General features: G+C 44.1%; 8 protein-coding genes across 8 annotated transcripts; 4 read left to right on the top strand and 4 right to left on the bottom strand.

Annotated features, from left to right (window-relative positions):
* Positions 1–1,848: 1,848 nt before the first annotated feature.
* Positions 1,849–3,728, top strand: L203_106327 (phenylalanine-tRNA ligase, alpha subunit; the record flags this gene model as incomplete). The annotated part of the gene is made up of 8 exons (XM_066215683.1): positions 1,849–1,986; positions 2,063–2,305; positions 2,355–2,569; positions 2,615–2,743; positions 2,796–2,911; positions 2,957–3,191; positions 3,249–3,477; positions 3,528–3,728. 8 exons carry the CDS (start codon positions 1,849–1,851, stop codon positions 3,726–3,728), a joined length of 1,506 nt encoding a protein of 501 aa, XP_066071780.1.
* Positions 3,729–4,348: 620 nt separating this feature from the next.
* Positions 4,349–6,168, bottom strand: L203_106328 (uncharacterized protein; the record flags this gene model as incomplete). The annotated part of the gene is made up of 4 exons (XM_066215684.1): positions 4,349–4,853; positions 4,913–5,343; positions 5,397–5,839; positions 5,892–6,168. 4 exons carry the CDS (start codon positions 6,166–6,168, stop codon positions 4,349–4,351), a joined length of 1,656 nt encoding a protein of 551 aa, XP_066071781.1.
* Positions 6,169–7,592: 1,424 nt separating this feature from the next.
* Positions 7,593–10,959, bottom strand: L203_106329 (uncharacterized protein; the record flags this gene model as incomplete). The annotated part of the gene is made up of 11 exons (XM_066215685.1): positions 7,593–7,702; positions 7,751–8,084; positions 8,131–8,463; positions 8,510–8,591; positions 8,643–8,696; positions 8,746–8,776; positions 8,830–8,988; positions 9,039–9,101; positions 9,151–9,924; positions 9,967–10,771; positions 10,822–10,959. 11 exons carry the CDS (start codon positions 10,957–10,959, stop codon positions 7,593–7,595), a joined length of 2,883 nt encoding a protein of 960 aa, XP_066071782.1.
* A 233-nt stretch (positions 10,960–11,192) lies between these two features.
* Positions 11,193–12,542, top strand: L203_106330 (uncharacterized protein; the record flags this gene model as incomplete). Its single annotated transcript, XM_066215686.1, has 8 exons — positions 11,193–11,230; positions 11,279–11,358; positions 11,415–11,591; positions 11,644–11,964; positions 12,015–12,107; positions 12,152–12,252; positions 12,307–12,375; positions 12,423–12,542. 8 exons carry the CDS (start codon positions 11,193–11,195, stop codon positions 12,540–12,542), a joined length of 999 nt encoding a protein of 332 aa, XP_066071783.1.
* A 208-nt stretch (positions 12,543–12,750) lies between these two features.
* L203_106331 (uncharacterized protein) lies at positions 12,751–14,037 on the bottom strand (the record flags this gene model as incomplete). Its single annotated transcript, XM_066215687.1, has 4 exons — positions 12,751–12,941; positions 12,993–13,185; positions 13,238–13,313; positions 13,367–14,037. The coding sequence occupies 4 exons, from the start codon at positions 14,035–14,037 to the stop codon at positions 12,751–12,753; spliced, it is 1,131 nt and encodes a 376-aa protein (XP_066071784.1).
* A 1,423-nt stretch (positions 14,038–15,460) lies between these two features.
* L203_106332 (anthranilate synthase component I) lies at positions 15,461–17,306 on the bottom strand (the record flags this gene model as incomplete). Its single annotated transcript, XM_066215688.1, has 6 exons — positions 15,461–15,495; positions 15,544–15,851; positions 15,903–16,731; positions 16,778–16,900; positions 16,947–17,244; positions 17,292–17,306. 6 exons carry the CDS (start codon positions 17,304–17,306, stop codon positions 15,461–15,463), a joined length of 1,608 nt encoding a protein of 535 aa, XP_066071785.1.
* Positions 17,307–17,570: 264 nt separating this feature from the next.
* Positions 17,571–19,764, top strand: L203_106333 (uncharacterized protein; the record flags this gene model as incomplete). Its single annotated transcript, XM_066215689.1, has 5 exons — positions 17,571–17,583; positions 17,634–19,331; positions 19,379–19,471; positions 19,523–19,594; positions 19,646–19,764. The coding sequence occupies 5 exons, from the start codon at positions 17,571–17,573 to the stop codon at positions 19,762–19,764; spliced, it is 1,995 nt and encodes a 664-aa protein (XP_066071786.1).
* Positions 19,765–20,671: 907 nt separating this feature from the next.
* On the top strand, positions 20,672–21,673 carry L203_106334 (uncharacterized protein; the record flags this gene model as incomplete). The annotated part of the gene is made up of 6 exons (XM_066215690.1): positions 20,672–20,755; positions 20,820–20,860; positions 20,929–21,255; positions 21,306–21,408; positions 21,454–21,543; positions 21,593–21,673. 6 exons carry the CDS (start codon positions 20,672–20,674, stop codon positions 21,671–21,673), a joined length of 726 nt encoding a protein of 241 aa, XP_066071787.1.
* Between the last annotated feature and the right edge of the window lie 442 nt (positions 21,674–22,115).

The following is a 22,115-nucleotide window of genomic DNA, read 5'->3' on the forward strand; positions in this document are numbered from 1 at the left end:
AGGTGATAGGATGAAAAGCTGAAAAGGGCGGTTTGGGCTAAGAGTGTGGACGAAAGGCAGTCAACGACGAGGGACAGTTGAGGATCAAAGGAGCGTTTTGTGGCAGAACTTGGGTGCTTCCAGCGCAGAGATGGTTCAGATCGTTGTTGGCTATGCTGACGAGCTTCGCAGAAAGCCACACGTGTTATTTGAATGTGACCTGCTACAAGTCCTCAAAGACACCTTTTCTGAGCTTTTTATGGCTTCTCTACCGTCCAAGGGCTGTATGCTTGCGCGCCGATTCTCGAGTGGTAGGAATTTTTTGAGTGAAAGAAAGAGATGAAAAAGAGGAAAAGGATTTATGAATTGAACGAGAGTGAGTACGCCTCGACCAGCGAGAGCACCGTGCGTTATTGAGTGGCGGTGGCAGTGCCAATGGCGATGGGTGGGATGGGATGGGATGGGATGGGATGAGACGGAGTGAAAAATAAAAGATGGAAAGGAAAAAGAGAAATAAAGATAAGAATGAATGCGAATGTAAAATAATAACGATTTGTTACTTAAAACTTGAAAAACGACCAGAATCCGTGAGCAACACAGCTGAAACACAACTATTCCAATGGTCTATTATTATGATTTTATTTATTTATGTATGTATTCCTTACTCTCGAGAATGTTTTGTATGGTCGTGTATATGCTTTGTTATATCCCATGCATAGCCATATATCTAGTGAAAGATGGTGAGCGGAGAAACTAATAGATTGTCATTGTTAGTTATTGCCAGTTTTATATCCATTCACTCTTCCCTTTGGCAGGTCATACCGCTGTGGACGGTGGATGTCGCCTTGATAGGTTATAGCGAAAACATCGATATTGAAAAGTAATTTGGTTGTGGTACAGAGCAGTCTTTGGCATATACTTGTGATGGCCAAGCTGGGCATGCCTTTTCAAATCCTGAGACAACCAAGAGGCACCTGTCCGACTGTTTAGTGGAGCTGATAAACATCCATTCACTATGAGTGCCGCCTCTCCACTCCATCTTCTCGTGACCCAAACTGTCGAATAATCCTATTTGCCATGACTGAGCTTCCAGGTAAGCTCATGACAAGCTAACTGTCGGCCTTATTCTGCCACATCCCTCTCGTCTTTAGCCTTGGCTAGTGCTGACATGATCAGACCGCATCGGATTGAGGTTGACCATAATCCTCGCTCTATACAAGACTCTCATCTGCCTCAATTCGTCAAGCCGTCTCTTCTTTCGTTCGATACAAGCCAGCTTCTGTTGCCGTTCTTTCCATAGTGCTTGGCCTCCTCGTCTCTTCTCAGTCACGCACAACCAGGCTTGCGTCTTTCTCGCTACGCATAATGTTGCCTAAACAACTTGCAGGGCTTCAACGCGTATACAGGCAAAGTTCTTTCGACGGCGAGTTACAAAACTGACGCTTTAGTTGTAGCATGGATGCCTGAATTGCCGGAATGTATTTGCGTAGTCATGGCCGTTGAGAGCGGTTCGACAGCAGGAAGAGAATTTAAGAATGATCCAAGTGCTTGCACAATGGAGAAAATTAAGGTTGATGTTGAAGGTTCTCGTGGTACATATCACTTTTGTCCTCTGTATACATGGTGTTGATGCCTTCGAGGCGTATTGGTCTTTGTAAAAATACCTGAAGAAGTTTTAATGTTAAAAAGTAAAAGTATATATTTAATAAATAACGACTCAATGAATTAGGAAAGTAGCGGAGATGTCCGCTTTGCGCGCCTATAAAGTTTATCATACAATGCGCATGCCTAATACACCCATTTTCTTTTGTAGTTCAATCTTTTTACAGCTCTTTACACATTGGTTTCTTTCGTCTAAAGCTGAAGAAAATGTTGCCCATACTGAATCCTGAAGAATTACAACCCGTAATACTCCAAGCACTTGATGCTTCTGATAATGGTCTTCCCGATTCCCGTCAGCTCGCTTTCAACGGTAAAGCACTCATTACACAAGAAGATCAGGCGGTTGTGAGAGCAGTCTTGGATAGTCTTGCCAGCAAAGATGTATGTGTTACTGAATTGCCATCAAACTGACCAAGAGCAGATGGTTACTTATAAACAAATTACCACTACTTTGTATTCGCTAACACCAGAAGGAACTACCGTCATTGAAAATGGTTCACATGAATACCGCGTATGGTCCGCTTTACCAGTTAAAGGCCAGGGAGAGCCACTGGGTGTACCAGAGCTGGAAAAGGCAGTAGGAAAGGAAACGACCAAGATTGGACAGATGAGGGCATTCAAAAATAAGTGGATAGCAAAGGATGGCGCAGGGTTTCTCCGTGCAGTATGCCGTTTTTCTTCACGAATCGGCTGCAGCTAAGTTTCCTGGATAGGCAGAAGCTCCTGTGGATGAGACCGCGAAACAACTCCGACATATTGACTCGACAGGCTTGATTCCAGGCAACGACGAGACACTTGCAAAAGAATTAACCAAGCGAAAGCTTATCACTCCAAAAAAGCACATTCATTATTCAATTGAAAAGGGCCCGGTGTTCACGACAAAAGTTAAGCAGCTGGAAACAGAATTGACTGTAGAGATGCTGCAGTCGTGAGTATCTCTGTATGCCAGAAAGTTGAGCTGATGGAACGGTAGTGGGGCCTGGGAAGATGCTTCGTTCAAGCAATATAATTTTGCTGCAACAGGTCAACCAACGGATGGAGGCGCGCTTCATCCGCTCTTAAAAGTTCGTGAAGAGTTCAGGACCATTTTCTTTGATATGGGGTTTGTCTTTTGATACCAGTGTTGTTTTAAAAACCAGCTGATAAGGTAATAGATTCTCAGAGATGCCTACCAATAGATTTGTTGAATCTGCTTTTTGGAATTTTGATGCCATGTTTGTTCCACAACAACATCCTGCACGAGAGTTGCAAGATACCTTCTACGTCAAAGGTTTGACTTTCCTCTCTATTCAATGGCCCAACTAACGCCCGGTAGACCCCATAAAGGCGCTTAAACCAGACCAGGATTACTACAACCGCGTTCGCGCAACCCATGAACAAGGCGGTTATGGCTCAATTGGTTACCGTGCCCCCTTTTCAGAGGCAGAGAGCGAAAAGCTACTGTTGAGGACACATACAACGGCGGTAACAACGGATATGCTTTGGAGATTGGCAAGGCAGGAAGGAGGATTCAAGCCTACAAAGATGTTTAGTATTGACCGGGTCTTCAGGTGGGAATTTCGCTTATGTACTAATATATGATGGCGTAGCTCATGGGCAACCATTAGAAACGAGACGGCCGACGCCACTCATCTTGCCGAATTCCACCAAGTTGAAGGTCTCGTGGCCGATTATAACATCACCCTTGGACACTTGATTGCGTTCATGAAGGAATTTTTCTCTAAAACTGGCAATCACAAACTCCGTTTCAAGCCAGCATACAATCCTTATACAGAACCGAGTATGGAGGTGTTTTCGTGGCATGAGGGGCTGGGCAAATGGATTGAAATTGCTAATGTATGTTTCCCATCATTTGATTGTAATAATCTTGCTGATACGCCTTCCAGTCCGGTATGTTCCGCCCAGAAATGCTTGCCCCTATGGGCTTGCCACCTGGGGTACGCGTCTTGGGATGGGGTATGTCGCTCGAAAGACCTACGATGATCAAGTACAAGATTCAAGACATCAGGACACTTGTCGGACACAAAACAGATTTGGACCAGGTCAAGAAGAGGGCCGCTGTCAGATTGGACAAGGGAGATGATTAGACGAGGAGGTAGATATACAGTACCTAGAGTCTTTTATGAAGTTATTGCATTAATCTACAACCTGGCTTTTTCTATGTGATGATTGTTTTCATTTTAGGTCAGCGGGAAAATGGTATTTCTATACAGATCTCTTTGGACTCGCATCTTTTATCTTTCCTACTTGAATCATCTCTCTTTGCGCCTCTCAAAGCCACTTAGCTACATTTCGTCTACAAAGAGCCTTACTCAGTCGGCATTGCCAATACCAACTATACTCGAGGCTGGTCAGAGAGGTTTTCGGCTTGAATGAATACAGGGTATACGTGGTGAAGCCATTGCACGTCACCTCTGCCAGAACAGATCCTCATACAAGTAGACAGAATGGATGGCTTGGTTGGAAGAGGCGCTTGAATATTTGAAGTACCATGGAGATAGGTCCTCGATTTACGACATGAGAGAGGAAAGAGGCAATTGAGTAGAAGCTGTAGAGGGTAGGACTTAAGTTCAAGCTTTCTATTGACGTGGTATCCGATATAATTTTTAAAATGCAGGTAGCAGAGGCTCAGATCAAAACACGTACATGTAGATTATCGACAAGACAAGTGCTTCCGTATCTGTGAGTTTCAAAGGGTGGAAGCATGCTAAATTAACGTTTCCCTCACTCGCTCATCTAACCCCAATCTCCCAATGACAACACCATTTTTTATTTCCTTGTCCCTCATCCATCTACCCAGCCTTGGTTCTTGGCCAACGGCTGCGACTAGGACAATCTCTGTTTTAAAAGTCCTTTGATCTTCCTTGGACTTGGGATCAAAATTGATAGAATCATTGGGAATGAGGCTGGGAGAGAATGAAGCAACTGTTCCAGTGGGTAATGAGATGAGCTGAAGAGAATTGATAAACCCAGGCACATCGATGTCGAGATTTACAGGCTTGAATGACTTGATACCCTCATCTAAAGCCCATGCTTTGATTTTACCATCCCAAGAACCAGAGACAAACAAGTTCGTTCCACGCAAGGAAGCAAGAGATGTTATCCATCGAGGGATTGAAAGTTTGGCCTCGGTCCTGGATGGGTAAAGACCATGAGCGAACGGGAAAGTGAATATAGGCTTCTTTTTGCCAGTATGCCAAAGCAGAATTGAACTAGTACAAAATGCAATCAGTATCAATCATACAATGAAGAAGAAGTCAAGAACACAAACCCGCTATCACCACCAGAAACAAAATGTTGTTCGTCTAGCATACAAACAACGTCTATGGAACCTTCGACGTGCTCAGCAGCTTTTTTGGTTTTGTCTTTTTCGGGCTCTACGCCTTCTGTCCATCCACCCCCAAGTCGTTCCTTCTTTTCCTCCGGCAACAATCCTCCAAGGTCTGGTCTTGTTTTTCCCCCACCCCTAAAAACTAATTGCACCTCTTCCTCTACTTTCCACCATCGACAGGTCCGATCCCTGCTCCCAGCCGTAACTGCCACAGTAGGCTTGAGCGATGCAACGGAAGAAATGGAATCCTGATGGCCAAAGAAGGTGTCGATAGCAGAGAGAGTAGCAAGAGAGTGAAGGGTGAGATGGCGAGAGAGCGAAGCAGAGAATACATGGTAAGAGGGATTGTTGAGAGAAGGAAAAGCCAGAGACTAGCTGAATATCAGCGTCGGCCTCTCGTTCTGAAATAAGTAGTCGAACATACCGTAATCGCATCCTTATGGCCTTTGAAAGCAGTTACCCATTTGGGATCATGCCCAGAAATATCCCAAACTCCAACAGTTTTGTCTTGTCCGCCAGAAACAAGCCACTTGCCATCCTCGCTAGCTGCCAGACACAAAATTTCCCCTTGGTGTCCGTTTTGTTTGTCATGCTGCCTGCCAAAGTTCTTCCCTGCCTTTTTCAGCGTCTTTGTCTGATGCCTGATAATAGAGCCCCTCTTTGTTGATGTATATATATACTTTGATGTCAAAGTAGATGACGTAGGAAGATGAGAAGATGTTGGAAAGCGAATTGAAGTGAATGATACAAGATGGGAAGCGATAAAGAGATGAATCTTGCCAGAGGCTTCTGCGACGTCTTTTTGAAGCCTGGAAGCGATAAGTTCTCGATCAATCTCTGCCGCATCATAATCATGATCTTCTCGAGCTACCATACGATCAGCCTTCATATCGCTCTTGCTATGGGCAACGGTACTGACCTGCTTCAAGCTCGTCCCGAACTTTGGCTAAATATCCCTTGGCCAATCTCACCCGCTTCTCAGCTGCAGTTTCATTCTCATCTATATACTCTTCATCGTCCATTACAGCCTCTTCCCTGCCTTCTCTAAAATCCATAAAGTCAACATCTGCTGGTCCATTGTCTTCGTCAGAAGAAGCGAGATCTTCATCATGGTCTCTAAATTTGGAGGAGCGCGGTTTTGATGGACCCGCACGATTGTTTCGCTTGCGCTTTTTCTGAAAGAAGGAGTCGACCATAATGACCTATATACTTTTTATCAGTCTCAAGCAAAAAGTGGTGATAAGATGGCTGTTGTTTATATAAACAGATTTAAATATGATTTTTATGAGAAGAACCAAAAAATCATAAATGCGGACATTGCCGCATGTCACCTCCACTTTCGTCTTATACAATATCGTTATTCTCATTTCGCTTTTCCTATTCATAATTGTCTTTCAAAAAAACAGGACTTTATAATATTACTATCACTTAGCAATAAAGTTATCCTGGAAGCGACAGTATTGTCGTTGATCAACACACCCCCAGGAGGCAAGTTGGCATCGCTCACCTTCAGCTTTATGGATAAGTTGGGCAGATGGAATCATTTTATTTTCGCTGATAATTAATGATTGCTTTGCGTACTGTACGTTGAATATTTGGCTGAATGTGGGATATATTATAGGAATATAAGCCTAAAAGAGCTGGGTGCTCTCATACTGGCTTGGACTAGCATTGAAGCCTAAGATAAACACTTTTGATGGAAGGCTGCTTGTTTTCACAATTGTGGCATGATGGTGCTCTTTCTAACGGCAGGAGGTGATCAAAAGCTACCATTACTATAGATTCAGTTGTGGTAGCGACATGTGCAATCTTTTTTGACTGTTGAATACTATGTGCGCAAGTGCTTGGCTTTCATAATGACTATTCACTTCAGCCTCAAGTCCTGAAAATGACAATTACGAGGCAATCCTCAACTTCACAAGGCCATCTGTGAGATGTGTATAATGTGGTCAAACCTAATTGACTCATTTTGCGTAGTCTGTTTGCGCTTGAATATTATTCCCTCTTTGTGAAATAGATGATATTAGTTAATGACACTCATTAGGAAACTATCCTGGCTGGTGACTTAGGTGGTAGTTTTCAAGGAAAGTAGAACAATCGGCGAGCTTACATTATAGGATTCAACAGCTGACTTTTAATGTCAAATTCGTGCAGAAAACAGTTTTGATGGCTATGAAACTGGGTAACAGTCAGCTAATTAGTGGAATGTTGTTTTCGTAAACACTTAAGTCCATGTCTGTCTAATCATACTTGCTTGTAAATTTGGTCGTTCCGTCTGATCTCTGACCAGCTTGGCCCAACATGGTATTGCTTAAAAATGTTTGAGCTTTGTACTGAGTGTGGCTGAGTAGGAACAAAATCGAAGACGACAAATAAAAGGTAAATTAGTGTAAATGACGACGACTGATTAGGAGTAGATAATGCAAAGGCGAGAGGAGATGATGACAAGAAAGAGCAATCACAAAAACAGGGTATGATAAGCGTAGACAGTAGGCCCTTGAAAGTTCTTTCATGTGCTTGACTATATCCAATCATACAGAGTCGTAGGTTGATACTTGTACAACAGGAAATGATCTATGAAGCAGATGACTCTGACCCAACAAAATTCTATTCAACTTGATTAAGAGATATACACTTGCTGCCTAATAAGGGGTTTGCTATGTGTTGCTGCAAGATCAGCAACATGGCGAAATGTAGCCATATTAACACGGGCTTTGAAAACCACAAAGACTGCTCCACTGTTATCTAAGTTCAATAAACAAGAGAGAAAGAACTTACCGTGTGTTACATCATGATCAGCTAAATTTTCGGCTCGTTGGCAAATGTCGAAGCCACTTGCACAATGCGCACATCTAAGCCAAACACCTCTGATTTGTTCACCATGCACATCACATAACGTCTCTTGGTGTAATACATGTTTGAGATAGGCAGTTGGGTCGCGTGGGTTGATTGTAGTTAATGCAGAGGAAGGGACCCTGCCCGCTGGATGTCGATAAAGCAGAGGCAAGAGTGGTCGGGAAAAACGAAGTGGAATATGGACTGGACGGTCAAATTTAAAAAAGACGTGATTAGGGTCATGGATCTTGTAAGAGCGCAGTTCACATATGGAGCACTATGATAATGTAAGTATATTCTTACCATTACCGGAATATACTCGCCAAATTAAATCCAACTGGATTAGAAGGACAGTTTGCGCACTGATATCTCTTACCTACAATCCATTCGCTACAATTGCCACATCTTACTCCATGATCTAGCACATCTCTTGTAGTAATATGAATAATTTGACTTGGTGGCAGAGGTGATGCTGCCCTGCGACCGGCCGTGGGAGCATAAAGAGTGGATGTATCCCCGGAGGGCGAAGGCGATCTAGTAAACATGGTATGTTGATTGAAGCCAGCCGTTGCTACTGTTCGATCTTGTTGAATCCATCTGTCGCGAGCCCTTCGGGAGACAGCTTCGATTTCAGAGGACGGGAGGGGAACAGGAATCTGATCGTCTAATTAGACATGCAATAACGCAGCAGACAAATCGCACCTTCATCATAATATGATCGGCATGATGACCAGACCCTTCACCGTCAGACACTTGTATGCTCTCACATTGAATGCAGAGATCCCTACCAATGATTTATCAACAAATGCAAGTATGTAATACGGAAACAACTCACCATGAAGGGCACACAGCGCAGTGAAACCTTGGACCGACGATGTCTTTGAGGCAGCTATAAAGATCTTAGCTTCTATTTCTTAGGTTTAGAAAAGTATAGCTACTTATGGCAGAATGCTCCAGGGTGTCTTACAACTACGTCATGTTTAGTCAACGTGTAATCTTATTTGATATGACAGAGCACATACGTTGGGAAGCAGTAGACTCTTGCATCTGCATGTCTCTTACAAGAGGTCCATTTCGTGGTAAAGGCTTGTCGGGAAGTGAGAGGAAAGCATGGGTGGGATGGATTTCATCCACTTTTTGATAACAGGATCTGCACAAATTGAATTTGGGACATGTTACGCCTATACATATTATCAGCACGAGAACATCACGGGGATTAAAATAGACGAGCATTTGAAGCGATCATGGAAATGTAACCTCTTGCAAATAGTGCATTTTGAATCTTCATTGTATTCTATGATACCGGTCAATGAGTGTCAAAGAGGCTGATGAGAGAGACTTGCCAACGTCAGTCCAGCCATTTAGACCCCATACTCTTTCTTTGAAAGTATGTCTCAGCCCCCCAACAATGTTTCTTGGTTGAAGCTCTGCTTCGTTTAGCTCCGATCCAGGTATTCCCGAAGTTACTTTGGAATGTTGGATTCCATGTATCTCAACACATCCTGCACAAAGCTCATAGCCTGTATTCAATGACAACGGCTTGTCTGTTACAGCAAGTAAAGGATGTAAACGGCTATCAGGTGAATGTGACGGAGTATAGTCAGGCAGCGGTTGACGATAGCTCCCGCCTAATACTTGCGGAAGGTCATCAGAAATGTTCGCTGTCAAAGATCCATTTAGGCGGCATAGGGGGTCATTGTATACGGTCTGCGATCCTGTATCTGATGTGCTTAAGGACACAGCAAGCTTGGTTGTATTTGATGATCTGCTGCCGTCGCTAGAACTTTGCCGTCGCGGGGCGAGGCCTGCTTCACTTGATGTATTTCCTTGCCACATCTCTCCCTCACCGCAGGTTCGACATACATATCGAAGATAGTCTAGGCGTACACCACATACGGAACAATCTGGAGCGAGGATAGGAGGCCCAAGAATCTCGTCGATACTTGGGGAAAGGGATGTCCTATTCGAATGGAGTACAGAAGAAGACGAGACTGCTGAAGACAAAGATATGCTATGGCGTGTTGATTGCCGTTGAAGGCCTATGTCGTGCTCGAGTGGTCCAATATCATCTCCATCAGATGGAAGACGTATATCGGTTTGGTATGAGTAATAATACCCTATAAATTGAGGTTAAATTTGACCATACCAATGCTACTCACGTCCGCGGGCATCTCTTACCAACTCAAAGTTGCTAGACCTATCGTCGTCACTTGCAAAGCTTTCTTCATCACTATCATACTTTGATAACCTTCCCGTTCTTGCTCCATATCCCATGTTTCTAGAAACCAGCTTTGATTGTTCTATAAGCCACTTTGATCCAAGCTCGGATTGTGCCAATGACGAAGGTGCGGCTCCACTCTCTGGCCCCGTCAAGGGAGATGGTGACTGTGGAGCCGAAGATGATTGTGGAGGATGCACTGTGAAGGCAGAGGCCGCTCCTTCGCTATCTGTTCGCCGCTTGAGAGTGAGCGGGTCAGAATAATGGCCAGAAGAGCAATCATCATCGATGCTTGCACGACTCAATCGATTTACCATCAACTGAGTGGCTACACCTTTGACATTTTCGTCATCATAATCAGAAGTCTCTTCTTCATATATGGTCTCCCGTATACTCTGGTCGAGACTGCTTCTATAAGTTCCCCCATAGCTGGATCGGTGAATCGAATCTCTTTCTGAGCCGGAGTCAGTTTGGAAGCTAGAGATGGACGAGGTGTCACTGAGACTTGGACCATCATATTCAACGACGACGTCCAGTCGGACAGTTATTCTTGTTGAAGATGAGGAAAAAGATGCTCGGTTTCCTAATGTCGCATAATTGGGCTGAGCAGCATCGTTATCGCCAGATATAAAGTAGGCAATAGCTTCGGTGAGATCGTTCTCGGACGAGATGTTGAATTCTTCGCCGTCATCATCAGTATATGCTAGCCAGAAAGATGCTGCCGACAGAGAAAAGCACTCTTCAACCTGGCTCCTGTCAGCTCATACCATCATCACTCTCAAAGTGCCAGGCCAACCCTAGACCGTAAGGATTCCAGTCGACAAGAAGCTGCGGATGGAAAGTTTACTCGCCGCGACGAGCCCTCATATGCACAGCGAACGACAAGCGGGCGATTGAATTGATCTTGGTTAGCTTTCGGTTGCGTTTTGAGCATTTCTAGGAACACATGAGATGCCAATTGACTTTTTGTAGTTGTAGATGAAGATTGTAAAGAGAATTCATTATTTATTATATTATTTAAAAAAAAATCGTGACGTAAGAGAATCTTGCCAAAGTCGTTTCGTCGTCACTTCTTGCAAGTAAGTTAACTTTCATCAATCGATCTTTTTCTCTTTTGAATATGTCTATCTACTTACCATGTCCATCTCATCCAAAAGCCCACCCGTGATGTCTTCCGAGGCTAATTCAGGTCTGGTGATAAACTTGTACAATTTTGGATATATTCTGATGAGCATCACTAACAGAAACAACAGACATCCCTTGGCCATATTAAACATCTCTGACATATGCACTAGAGCCCAATACACCTCAAATGGAGATTCGAAGCCCAAGAGTAAAACCTACAGTATAGATGCCATGAGTTCAGCTGCTCATGTCATGTATTGCTAGTGATTGGTGCTCTTCTTGGCACATTATCGAATCATGAAATGGCCATTGTCAACTGTTTTGAGCTTATCTGCAAGCAAGACGAACTTTCTGGAGAAGATATAGAGATGTCAGAAAGCCCGATTACAAGAGGCGGTTTTGTCTTGGATACCCAGTTCTTGGAGACTCGAAAGGACCAATGTCAGTCCATTCAAAACTCTTGTTGAGACGGTCGATGACTATAATCCTACAGTCAAGCAAGTGTTCCCGACGCTTGAGGTCATTGGATGGTACTCTATTGGTAAAGAGCCCACGATAGAAGATGTCTATCTACACTCTCAATTTCTGTCGTTACTGGAGACACCTGTCTTTCTTCTCTTTAACCCTGACCCGCCTCCCGAATCACAAAATCTCCCGATTACGATCTTCGAATCTGCCGTTATTACTGAGAATGGAGAAGATGGAGAAGAAGGAAAATTTGTCAAGCTAGAATATGGGGTTGAGACAGGTGAGGCTGAGAGGATTGCTGTACATGGGGTAGTCAAGGGAGGGATAGGTGGGGAAGAAGATGCAGGTTAGGTTATTCGTTTGGTAAAGAGTCATATCTTCTAATTGCAGGTTTAGCTGTGTCCCATCTTACCACTCAGAGGAACGCTATCAGGATGCTCTATGATAGAATAGGAATTCTACTCAGATATGTCTCTGGCGTTGCGAATCGTATGTCTGTATCATGTCATTTCAATGCTGATCCGAATTGGCAGAATCTACCAAACCTGATTATGCTATTCTTCGTCACATTTCATCTCTTGTTGCTGCGTTACCTACTATGAATGCCGTCGAGCTTCAGGAAGAGTTTCTCACTGTACGCGTGACTTGATTGTCTTGGTATGGTTCTTGTATTGATTGCCACACGCAGGAGTATAGCGATATCCAGCTCAGTTCATATCTTGCTACCCTCATGAGACAGCTCAATTCCCTCAACAATGTTTGTGTTCTAATCTCTGTCGAGCCATGCGCTAATGTGACTGTCAGTATGCGGATAAGCACAATCTGGTATTTAGCCAAAGCAAAGATGATCCGTCAAGTATGAGCTCATTCTCTAGAGGACAAGCTAGAGGTCCCATGTCCGTTGAACTCGGGCGGCATCAATAGAATGAAAGGCAGAAGCGGATATGGATGAGCGCGACAAAAGTCGGTATAGCTTTGTACATGATCTGTATTATACAAATGCTAAACCAGTCATGTATAATCATAGTTTATCAAAGACTAAAAGACCCAGCTTTTTAGAGATGACCACGAGGGGTATGTGGTTACCAGACTTTCTACATTACCGTACAAGACTCATTCTCAATGGCGGGAATCAGACTTTACAAACTTTCTCTTTAGTGCACCCTTTGTCAAGTTTCTCCATCGTCCCGACCTCTTCAGTCTTATAGTAAAGAATGACGCTCTTTACTCGGAGATGGGCGTCCTCTTTGGGAGGGCCACCTGACCACCCTGGAGAACCGTTGGACCAGTTGTTGATGGTAAAGCTCATAGCGTGAACTGGGACTATCATATAGTCAGGTCAAGACACTATGCACTGTAGTGTGTGGTACTCACGATTGGCCACAGGTGATTGGTTGAATTTTCCATTGAAGTACCGGGAAGTCTCATTCTTACCTCCGTCGCCGTTGAGCCAGACGATGGTGTAGTTATTGTAAGTTTTGGTCGGGTCGTTGTTGGTCAAGTCTGGGAAGGGCGCTTTAGTGAACTCGGATTTCATGGTAGATGGGTTGTTGGGGTCACCATATGGCTAGTAAAAAGAATCAGTCATGGAGGGAGACATCTTGTGGCAGACTACTAACTGGCCAATTGGTGTAATAGATACCGTCCGACTGGATTTTACCGGTAAGGATCTCAATGTCAACCTCATCAGCATACCTAACATTGCATCAACTATTACCGAATCACAAGCAAACAAGGACGAAACGTACTGGGTTGGAATCGTATGGTTCAACCAAAAGGCCTCGCATGTGCCGGCCACTGGACTTATCATCGCCTCTGTTTGGAAGACGCCGCCAAATACAGCAGCGTTGTGGGCAATCTCTGCACAGCCCATATTTTTATTCAACGTCTGACCTCCGGGTACGGTGAGGACGAGGTCGCCTTTTTCGATGGCCAAGTTTTTGTAACGACCCAAACACAGCCCACTGTCTCCCTCGCCACCTGCGTGCCTGCCTTCATTGACAACCCAGCCCTTGTCAGATAACTCTTTCTCTGATCCAAAGACGCGGTCTTTCTCAGACGAAAAGGCAAAGCTAAAGTGATATGGAAAGTAGATATCGCCAAGAGATGAAATGGAGTAACCACATTTGCAGTCGCCCTGGGGCTCATCAAGTTTGAGTGTGTCGGACGGAGTGGCCTTGGAACTGCCTCCAGGACCATTACCAGTCGTAGTGGCTGTAGGCGAGACGATATCAGTCGCACCGACGTTTGAAGCTGTGCTACCAGAAGTGCTTGGGTTGGCAGAAGAACCTCCAGAATTTCCATTGACAGGACCGTTCGTGCTGGCACCCCCATTGGTGGGAGTAGGCCGCTTACAGGTATTACCTAGTGTCCCACTCAATAAGGAGAGAAAAGTAAAGAGCGTAAGTGAAGAGCGCATTTTGTTTGTTTGTTGTTGAGACTTGGAATAAAGTAGTGTGGTTTGGCCTCAATCAATGAGCGTGCCAAACGTTAAGATCAGTGGTGATATTTCTTTGGCCTGTTAGTAAACCTCACCGCTATATGTGTCTACCTTTGCTTTTTGCCATTCTCACATCTAACTGCTGAGGATAGAGACTCAAAGGAAGATTGAAATGGACGACCAAGATGTCTTTTCCTTGTTTTGGGATAACAGGTTGTTTCATTAGCTCTGGCGCCTGGGCCTCACAATCTACCTCCTGAAACATATCCAACAGCTTCCGCCAGTCCGTTGGGTGTGTCAGTGTCAAGCACAGCGAGATTGGTTTCCTTTCGACTCGTGTCTGTAGGAGAATGGAGCGAGAGTGTGCTGTTTGGCCTACAAAGGGTCAGAGTATTAGGAATGGAGTATCGTAAAGGTAGCCGATAGGGAGTAGAGAGATGAGAGTGAGTGTCTCTGACTTGAGTTATCGGTGGATGATTGTTGAATACGGTATGCACTTGGATGTATTGGTAGGGATTGACGTTTGATACATCGCAAAGAAAAAGAGTAAAGAGTAGATTGGTATATATATCTGAAGAGCACAACTCTATAAGAGACAGCTTCTGTTGAGTTGCTTGGCTGAATAACCAGCAATAAATAAACGAAAGAAACAAGTAAACAAGACAAGAACCAAATAAGTTCATAAGGTTAATTACATTCACAAAGGCGGACACAGTCTAATGTCCGTGATTCATCAGATAGAGATTGGGTGCGTGGTAGAGTGGGATCGAGATGGGTTATAAAGTAACTCGAGGTGGAATTGGAGGAGAGTTTTAGAAGAGACAGACGGGTTATTGAAGCAAGTGTATAACTGAATATGGCGAGTTGTAAGACATGCAAACAGAAAAGATTACAGACAAGAAAGGAAAGAAAAAAAATCCGTTAAAAAGGTTAGCACATGGTTGCAAATAGCCGACACCAAAAGTGTGTGGCAAATGTGTCTTTTTCTCATTGCATCAGTCCAACAAGTTCAATCTATCAACATAATGTTGGAGCTCTTTAAGTGTCAATGTAGCACTAGTCGGCTGCTTCCATGGCGTATGAGCTGCGATGCTTACTCTTCTCTTGTGCCCCATCGGTTTCAGTTTTGATTCAGTTTGTAGACTCATTTTCAAACAGTTTTCCGATGAATTTGACTTGCATCGGCGTAAAAGGTCTGCTAAATTTAGGGTGAGCTTGATGACGTAATTAATGAAGCTCTTCAGTAATTGCAGTATGATGCTGGTGCGCATGCATATTATTATCTTGTGCAAGGTCTCAAGGAAACCAGAACCAATCAGGATAGGTTTCACACATGACGGCCCTGTTGCCAGATGTCAATAGAATGTCTTTCTAAGATCTTATGCCGTTTCGATCACAAAGCTTATACAGCTTGTCCTTGTAGCCTTGCATAGTATCCTTTATGCATGTCAAAACATGTCTGTGATGAATATGAAATTGACTTACTCTCTGCCTCTTCGATACACTTGACATTCGCTCCTAGCTTGTTGATAGTTTCGACGTATTCGTCTGCTTCCACACTATCGTAAACGATACCACCCCCTGCTTGTAGATATACTTTGCCATCTTTAAATGTCATGGTTCGAATAGCAATACAGGTATCGAGGTTATCACGATCAAAGTCGAATCGTCCAACAGCACCTGCATACACGCCGCGTCGTTCTTTCTCAAGTGAGGAGACGAGCTGAATAGCCCTTATTTTGGGAGCGCCAGAGACTGTACCGGCAGGGAAAATAGAACGGAAAGCGTCAAACCTGATCAAACAGGTCAGTTTCGAGATATCAAGAGACAAATCAGAAACGCACCTGGATTGGTCGTCTCGTAGAATACCACTAATTTGACTGGTCAAATGAATGACATGACTAAACTTTTCCACCTTCATCAAATCATCCACCTTAACCGTTTCGGGTTTGCATACCCTGTTCACATCATTTCGCGCAAGATCGACTAGCATGATGTGCTCGGCACGGTCTTTTTCTGAAGCAAGTAAACCTTGACCGAGGGCAATGTCTTCAGAGACAGTCTTACCACGGCGTACTGTACCTGCGATAGCATGGTTGTAAACTTTGCGACCGTCCACTTTGCAAAGGGTTTCTGGACTGGCGCCAACAAGTTGGACGTCGCCACAGTCGAGATAAAACATGTAAGGTGAAGGGTTGAGCCGTCGCAGGTGTCTGTAGACATTGAACGGATGAAGAGCTGTGGGTCTAGTGAGACGCTGGGAAGGGACAGCTTGGATGATGTCGCCCTTGACAATATGTTCTTTGAGTTTGGTGACAAAACCCTCATATCCAGTTTTTCCTACGTTACTCTCTGACTTGGATCCAAGTGTGATTGGTGGCTGAGGAGGTAGAGGTACTTCAGAAAAAGCCAGCTTTTTTCTGATGGTATCAATCCTTGCTGCGGCTTCCTCATACAGTGCTGGAATTTGAGAATGAGGCGTACCATCAGGTAAATAGACGTGAGAAACAATCCTAATGGTTTGATATATGTGGTCAAAGATGATATTAGTGGAGAAGAGCATAAAACAGGCTTCAGGTATACCAGGAATGGGGTTATGTAAAGGCTCGACGGGTGTTGTGACAGGCTCAAAATGAGTAACGGCATCATATGAAATGAAACCGACGGCTCCGCCTATCACCCAATTAGCTTATATGAGATTCGAGATGAGAGCAATCACCAGTAAAAGCAGACGCCTCGGGAACTTTGGCAAACCTATATGGCTCCAGTTCTTTTTCGAGTGTCTTCAAGGGGTCACCAGTCGTATCGAATCCCTCTCCTGTTCTGATTATCTTGAAAGGACCTGTGACATATTCAGCCAAAGTCACTCTGAATAATAAGCTATTCACTTGATCCTACAAAACTATATCTGGCCAAATTTTCTCCGCCAACCACACTTTCCAACAGATAGCTATACCTTTCATCCTTGGAAATCTTCAAGTAGGCAGAGACAGGGGTCAGGAGATCAGCAGGAATTTCAACAAAGACTGGAATCAAATTTGGTTTTTTGAGTTCCACGGGCACTGGAGCAGAACTTCCAATGGCAGGATACAGAGAACCAGAAGGTTGTACTAAGGTCGTAGGAGAGGAAGTGGTGGAACTGAAGAGATTTATTAGGTCTGGGAGGGACGGGAATGGTTTGAGTATCTATTTTCTGTTAGCTATTTTTGAATGATTGCTCACAATACACATACCGATTGATCCATCATGTATAGAATGTAGTTGTAGAAACGAGAAATTGAAAGATTATCTCGACTCGTAGTTGCTGTTTTGCGGACAGAACCGACGGTTAACTAAATCAAACTGCGTGAAGAGAAATTTGATTCCGCTAATTCTCTCATGGTGGTGTTGTAATTTTGAATGTGATTACAATATAATTCTTGCTTTATATTTTCATCCTATCCATAAAACCAAATCAAAAGGTCCGATTTACACGCCAGAGTGTCCATTCTAGCATCTTTAAAACACGAAATATGCACCAAGGAGGTAGGTTGAAATGAACGTATACGACACTTTGGATGCTCATATACCTCCAGAAGAAGTTGACCCACCGCTGCCATCCTATCAGGCATTGATGGCTTCAGAGGGACACGCTCCGGCACCCTTTCGTACTTTCTCGGCAGATCGCGCGCCTTATGCTCCAGTCGATTATGGTATCCCTTCCTCAGCGTACCCCGCTGCTCCCAATGGTTATAGGCAAACCAATTCCTCCACCACAGACCAACATCGTCTCTCGGGAGGCTCACTAGGACGCAGGTCGAGTTCCGATCCAAATCAGATTGACTTTAGTAATTTACAAATCACTTCCTTTGCTCATGGAACAGATCAAAACGCAGTCCCACAATATCCAGTTACAAGACATAAAACTGCACCTACACACCCGCAGCATTACCAGCCCGGAGGTGGCCATAACCCTAGACGTGCAATGACAGTTGGATACGAAGGGAATGACACAGATGGTGCCGCTAGTGTTTACAGCCTGGATACGGGCATGGGAGTGTATGGCGGTGGTGTACAAAGAGGCTTTCCACAAGGACGAGGTGGCCAAGGATATGACGCTTTTGGAGGGCAAGCGCAACAGCCACTTCAACCAGACTATAACAACCCTTACCTTTCTGCTGCATCCGACGTCCTTGGTTTACCGCCTGTTCCTCCTTCCGAACATACTTATTCAGCAGGCCCGTCGTCTGCAGGTCCCACGAGACAACCTTCCATCGCTTCTCTAGGCCGCTCAAACACTGCGATGACTTCCATGTCCTCGTTTTCCCCTCAATGTGTTCCCTCTATCCCTCAAATTCCTCCAGTTCCTGCTGTTCCTTCCAGAATCACTGAACAGGTTGGTGCATCGTCAACTCGAAGAAGGGGCACGCAAGCGGCTGTAGACCTAAACAAACCTCCTTATACAAAGCAATACGTGGACGATTATAGAAAAAGAATGAAGGATGATCCTGATCCTGAGGCACAATTTGCTTTTGCAAAGTACCTTATCGAGGCAGCGAAGAAGTTGGGTGACGAAATGAGCCAATCGGATCCAAAACTTGGAAGAAAGTACAGAGACAGTCTTTTAGCAGAATCCTTGAGAAATATTCGCAAATTGGCAGAAGGCAAGGAAACTTTTCCAGACGCTCAATTTTTCCTTGCAAACTTATATGGAACTGGTCAACTAGGCTTGGCTGTGGATCATGAGAAGGCGTTTTACCTCTATCTCATGGCTTCCAAAAACAAGCATCCAGCCGCCACATACAGATCTGCAGTATGCAATGAAATTGGTGCGGGCACGAAACGGGATCCAGGACGAGCCGTTTTGTTTTATCGTAAAGCCGCGGCTTTGGGCGATACTGCAGCCATGTACAAACTCGGTATGATCCTTCTCGGTGGTTTACTCAGCCAACAACGCAACATTCGCGAAGCTATTGTTTGGCTCCAACGAGCTGCATCTCAAGCAGATGAGGATAATCCACATGCTCTACATGAGCTGGCCCTTTTACATGAACGTCCAGGCAGCGCAGCCAGTGTTCTCCCGCATGATCCTAATTTAGCTCGTGAGCTCTTCACACAAGCCGCTCAGTTAGGATATGCGCCGGCTCAATTTAAATTGGGTCAATGTCACGAGTTTGGGCATTTGGGATGCCCAATAGATCCTAGGAGGAGTATTGGATGGTATACACGAGCAGCAGAAAAAGGAGATGGAGAGGCAGAATTGGCCTTGAGTGGGTGGTACCTGACGGGAAGTGGTGTGTGGAAAGTGTGTTACCATAGAGCGTTGCTAATGTAAAAGTAGAGGGTGTTTTGAAGCAAAGTGACAAAGAGGCGTATCTTTGGGGTCGGAAGGCTGCCAATAAAGGGCTGGCTAAGGCAGAATATGCCGTTGGATGTAAGTTGAGCCTGTATATGCAATTGCTCTTCAGCTTATCAAGTGGCGTAGATTATACAGAAATTGGTATTGGTGTGTCACAGGATATTGGCACTGCCAAGAGGTGGTATATGCGCGCAGCTGGTGTGTCATTCTCTTTACTTCTCTGCAAGTAATTGCTGATATCACATATAGCACAACAACATAAACGGGCAATGCAACGCCTTACAGAGCTCTCAAATCAAAGAGCTCCAAAAGGAAAGGGAGCAAGGCCTACAAGAGATGATGCACAGAGTGAGTGTAACATCATGTAGCTGTTACAGAAAGATACGCAGACCGCAAAAGTTGGAAAAAAGTCGAGGGCACTGCGCACATATCATGTGATCCATTAGCATCAAGGACTGGCTGAAGGAACCGACGAAAAGACAGGGTACGTTGTGGAATAATGTATCATTCATTGCATAGCAAGCTAGCATGAAGAGAAAGGTCATTTTATACACTTGTATACTGTGGGTACAAAGTATCTCTCAATCTGAGCTAGTCAACTATCAGATGTGACTTTTATAATGACCTTAATACATGCTACATTGGGTATGTGTCATATGAAGACAGATATGTATCATATGGGGATGTAGTGTGGAAGGAAGGAGGATGAAGGGTGGCCGTTTGCATTGACGTGAGACTGAAAATGACTTACCATCATTGTGTATCACGTTCACTAGTTATTTTCTTAAAGTATTGCATCACTATTGGGCAGTCTTATGAGCTTTGGACTGTTTCTTCTTACACTATATAGCTTCTCTTTCATAGAAAGAGTCATATCTGGTTATACCCTCTTGTAATTACTGTGACTCGTCTGGTCCATGAAGTTGAGTAGGAGAGCGACTAGTTAGTATCAGGGTGTGAGACTACCTGAGAATCCTAGTGTCTGTTTTTTGGGAGTGGCTTTTGCTTTTTCATCTTTTTACAGAAGAAAACTTTTGGATGTATAGCAACTAAAAAAAAAAAGTTGGCAAAGCATTATTGCAATTTAACTTTAAAAAAAAAAACCATTCCATGTTTGTCATTTTTCGACAACTTTTAATTGTAATTGTAATTGCGTGTTGGAATATGAAAACTCATTCATCATCTACTTTTTTTTTGTTCTATTTCAATCAAAAGCACCATTCAAGCTATCAGCACTGCGTTCAGGCAGAAAGAATCTAAATCCATTTGAGCATTATGGAAGAATATTTCCAAGCAGCAGCAACTTGGTTATCTGGAGCATCTGCTGCAGCTAGACTACCAAATGAAACCAAACTCGAGGTGAGTTTGGCTTCATCTTGATGGATATTGCCAAAGGTTGAAGCAATGTGATGACAGACGATAGATATATGGTCTTTACAAGTACATCACCACAGGCCAAGGTCCGTAAGTCAGCTGTGTACCTTTTTGTAGCATGGTAAAAGATAAAGCTAATTAGCAATGGTTATGAAAAGTACCACTCCACGACCTTCATTCTTTTATCCTGCTCCTCGGGCAAAATGGGATGCCCATCATTTATACGCCAACACTTACCTTGCCGGAGGGGATAACTCTAGAGAGAAAAGTATGCAAAAGGCAATGCAAAGGTATATGGAGATAGCCCGTCAAGTAGGGTGGGATGGCAGTTTGGAGGATGATGTCGATCTGGATAATTTGAGCGATGATGAAGAAGAAACACAAAGGGCTTGGGGTGGGCAGGATGTAAAAGACGGAACCCAAGCAAATGCAGAGGCATGGAGAGCACATAGTGTGATGGCGAGACCAAATGGTACTGACGAGGAGTGAGTTGACGACCCTGATGGAACGTTAGTAGGCTGATATGGCTGTTTAGAGTGCAAAGCCCATTACATTACGCGGTCTCAAACAATAACGTAGAGGAGGTGCAAAAGATCCTTGAGAATGATGAACGTTCTGTCAACTCAAAAGATGAATTCGTACGTCCATGGTACGTCTTTGGGTAGAGGCTTAGCAGAAAACAGGGATATACGGCTTTACATTTGGCAGCCGACAGAGGCTTTCTTGATATGACAAGATTGTTGCTCAAATTTGGAGCTGACAAAGGACTGAAGGTATGCTCGTATTTTCATTTGTTGTGGTACCTGTTGACAAAACATGAAGGATCAAGATGGGCAGACTCCCATCCAGCTTGCGGAGATTTCTTGTCGAGATGACATTATCGCTATTCTCCAGAAGTCATAATAACACCTAGTATAGTGTATTTGAATATTACAGCTGTGGAATGTAGAACTCACTGTCGTATGTGAGAGAAACGAGATTGGCGCTCTGCAACATGCGTAGGGATCATCGCTCTATATGTGCTCACAACCTGGCCTTACAGGTGCTATATGCATTCAAATGGTGATCCGATGCGATTGTCTACAATCACGGGAACGAACGATCCACAACTTGTGTGCTACTCTCTCCATTGTGATATCAAGGCTCCACTCTGTACATCATTTCACAAAGAATTGATCGTATGTGGTAGCTTACTACCTCAAGCAATGGGTGAGAATATGATCAGGTCACACTTCTTGGCATATAATGACTCTCTTTCCTTTAAGCCCTTTCCCAGAATTACACTTTGGAGTGGTCACAAATATACGTTCAAATCTTTTTGGTAGGTAGACAGGACTTTCAAATG

The sequence above is a fragment of the Cryptococcus depauperatus genome, chromosome 8 (assembly GCF_001720195.1).
Source record: "Cryptococcus depauperatus CBS 7841 chromosome 8, complete sequence".
In the NCBI taxonomy this organism is placed as follows: domain Eukaryota; kingdom Fungi; phylum Basidiomycota; class Tremellomycetes; order Tremellales; family Cryptococcaceae; genus Cryptococcus; species Cryptococcus depauperatus.